The following is a 2,911-nucleotide window of genomic DNA, read 5'->3' as shown; positions in this document are numbered from 1 at the left end:
TCTTGGTTCAAAATTCAGATAATAAAAAACGATATACAAAGGGAATTTTCCTTCCTACCTCTATCTCCCTACCGTGTTTTCTTCTCTAGAGATAAACATTACCAGTTTCTTGTATATTCTTCCAGAGAGATTTTATATGTATTATACACAAGCAAAATGTCCATGCCCACCCTAATACATAATTACTGCACACATGTTCTGCACCTTGCATTTTTTCACTTATGTCTTGGAGCTCAGTGCATATTAATGCACAGGAGCTTTCTCCTTTGTCAGAGCTATGTATTTTACTGTGAACAGATGAACTGTATTTTATTTTATTGGTCCCCTGTCATGTTGCACTGTTACAAACATGGCTGCAGCAAACAACTTTCGACATGTGTCCCTTCTCATAGAAGCAAGTGTCTGGAGGACCAAGTCCTGAAAATGGGTTTGCTGTCTCAGACAGTGCGTGCTGTTGGAATTTTGATAGATCCTGCCAAATTTCCCTCCGTGGAGTTGTGGTATTTAGCAGTCCCACCAGCAATGTATGAGAGTACTTTATTTCCACACGTTCACCTGCAAAGGCGTTATCAGACTGAAGTATCGTTGATAAGTGATATTCTGATGAGAAATCTGATAAGTGAGAAGTGGTATTTCAGCATAATTTGAATTTGTGGGATTTTTTATTATGAACCAAGTGAAATGTCTTTTTGTATGTTTTAAGACCCATTTATGTTTCTAGGAACTGTCTGTTACCCATGATCCTATTAGGTTGTCTCTTTCTTATCATTTACAGTTAACAATTGTAAACTTATTCCTTCTTTTTTACAGTTATTCTTTATAAGGGAAATTAATTTCAATTATATATAAAACATTTTATAATAATCAATTTTAATTATATATAAAATAATAACTAGTCCCCCATGAATTTGCTGTATTATTGCAATAAATCCTATTTGATACAGAGACTTGGGAATTAATTCTTTTTCTTTTTTTTTTTGAGATGGATTCTTACTCTTTCACCCAGGCTGGAATGCAGTGGTGCCATTTTGGCTCACTTCAACCTCTGCCTCCTGGGTTCACTCCATTTTCCTGCCTCAGCCTCCCTAGTAGCTGGGATTACAGGTGCCCACCACCATGCCCGGCTAATTTTTTTGTATTTTTAGTAGAGATGGGGTTTCACTGTGTTAGCCAGGATGGTTTCAATCTCCTGACCTCGTGATCCGCCTGCCTTGGCCTCCCAGAGTGCTGGGATTACAGGCATGAGCCACTACGCCTGGCCAGGATTTGTTTCTTTAAAAAATGCTTTCAGCTCATTTTACCTTAGCTCTACCCTCCATAATTCTTAAGGCTGGTATTTAATTTTTAAAATATTTTAATAGGAAATTATTTTAAAACAGTTTGTAGGTACTCAATTTAAAAAGGGATGTTTACCTCCTGGAACTCAAATTATAAAAATATTTTTCTGGCTAGGTGTGGTGGCTCATGCCTGTAATCCCAGCACTTTGGGAGGCCAAGGCAAGTGGATCACCTGAAGTCAGGAGTTCAAGAGCAGCCTAGCCAACATGTGAAACCCCATTTCTACTAAAAATACAAAAAATTAGCCGGGCTTGGTGTGGGCGCCTGTAATTCCAGCTACTTGGTAGGCCGAGACCAGAGAATCACGTGAACCCAGGAGGTGGAGGTTGTAGTGAGCTGAGATTGCACCACTGCACCCCAGCCTGGGCATCAAGAGGGGGACTCTGTCTCAGAAAAAAAAAAAAATACGTGTATATATATATGTATTTTTTTTTTCTCCGTCTCAAAAAAGAGAAAATTCTCACCAGACTATCAATACTGTATATGCATTGAATTTTCATTTGCTTTCTGGGCCATTAAGTAGATTTCAAGTCTGACAGATATTTCTGTGGAATTCTGTGTCTCTTAAGTTCTATGTCCTTTTTTATGGTTTGACTCTAATACTTTAACTTTGCTTAATAGAATCCAAAATATTGGAGAACAAGGTCATATGGCTTTGCTGGGACATAGTCTGGGAGCTTATATTTCAACTCTGGACAAAGAGAAACTGAGAAAACTTACAACTAGGATACTTTCAGATACCACCTTGTGGCTATGCAGAATTTTCAGGTAAAGACATGATGAGTTTCCAGTGAAGACTTTTATGAGTCGGGTATAGTCGGAAAGATCTTTTTTCTGGAGCTGTACTACTTGGGTTCATATTTCCTCCTTCTTGGAAGGAGTGTTTAACCTCTCAATGCCTGTTTCATCATCTGTTAGATGGGGATAGTATTAATACCTATTTCATAGAAGTGTTGTGAGGATTAAATGAGCTAATAGACTAACACATGTGAAGGGTGGAGAATAGAAGCACGTATGTGTTTGATAGGGTGAGCAGTTATTTGTGGGGTATCTAATTGGCACATGTCAGTAGAAGATAGAGCAATGATCTAGATTCAAATACAGTTGTCCCTTATCCTTGGGTGTCCTTGGGGGATTGGTTCTGGACTTCCCATCCTCACCCCATGGATAAAACAATTCATGGATGCTCAAATCACTTATGTAAAATAGCACAGTATTTGCATATAATTTAGGCACATCTTCACATATACTTTAATCTCTTGATTACACATAATACCTAATATGATGTAAGTGCTGTGTAAACAGTTGTTACACTATATTGTTTAGGGAATAATGACAAGGAAGAAAGTCTGTAGATACTCAGTACAGATGCACCCATCTTTTTAAATTTCTGAAGATTTTTTACTCATGGTTGGTTGAATCCACAGATGCAGAACCCACAGGTTCAGAGGGCCAGCTGTGCTTTGAAAATATTAGCTTGTGTTTTATTAGAAAGAAAACTCTTGAGGCCAGGTGCGGTGGCTCATGCCTGTAATCCCAGCACTTTGGGAGGCTGAGGTGGGCGGATCACAAG

The 2,911-nt window shown here is 38.5% G+C and overlaps 1 protein-coding gene across 1 annotated transcript in view; it reads left to right on the top strand.

Moving 5' to 3' along the window:
* The window catches only part of LOC105502333 (pyridoxal-dependent decarboxylase domain-containing protein 1-like), a 41,339-nt gene that overhangs the window by 7,791 nt on the left and 30,637 nt on the right, over positions 1–2,911 (top strand). Inside the window, 1 exon segment of the mRNA XM_011928745.1 lies at positions 1,960–2,106. Within this exon segment, the coding sequence (XP_011784135.1) occupies positions 1,960–2,106 (147 nt within the window).

The sequence above is a fragment of the Colobus angolensis genome, unplaced genomic scaffold (assembly GCF_000951035.1).
Source record: "Colobus angolensis palliatus isolate OR3802 unplaced genomic scaffold, Cang.pa_1.0 Scaffold792, whole genome shotgun sequence".
Lineage (NCBI taxonomy): Eukaryota > Metazoa > Chordata > Mammalia > Primates > Cercopithecidae > Colobus > Colobus angolensis.
This window is presented reverse-complemented; position numbering and strand designations above follow the sequence as displayed.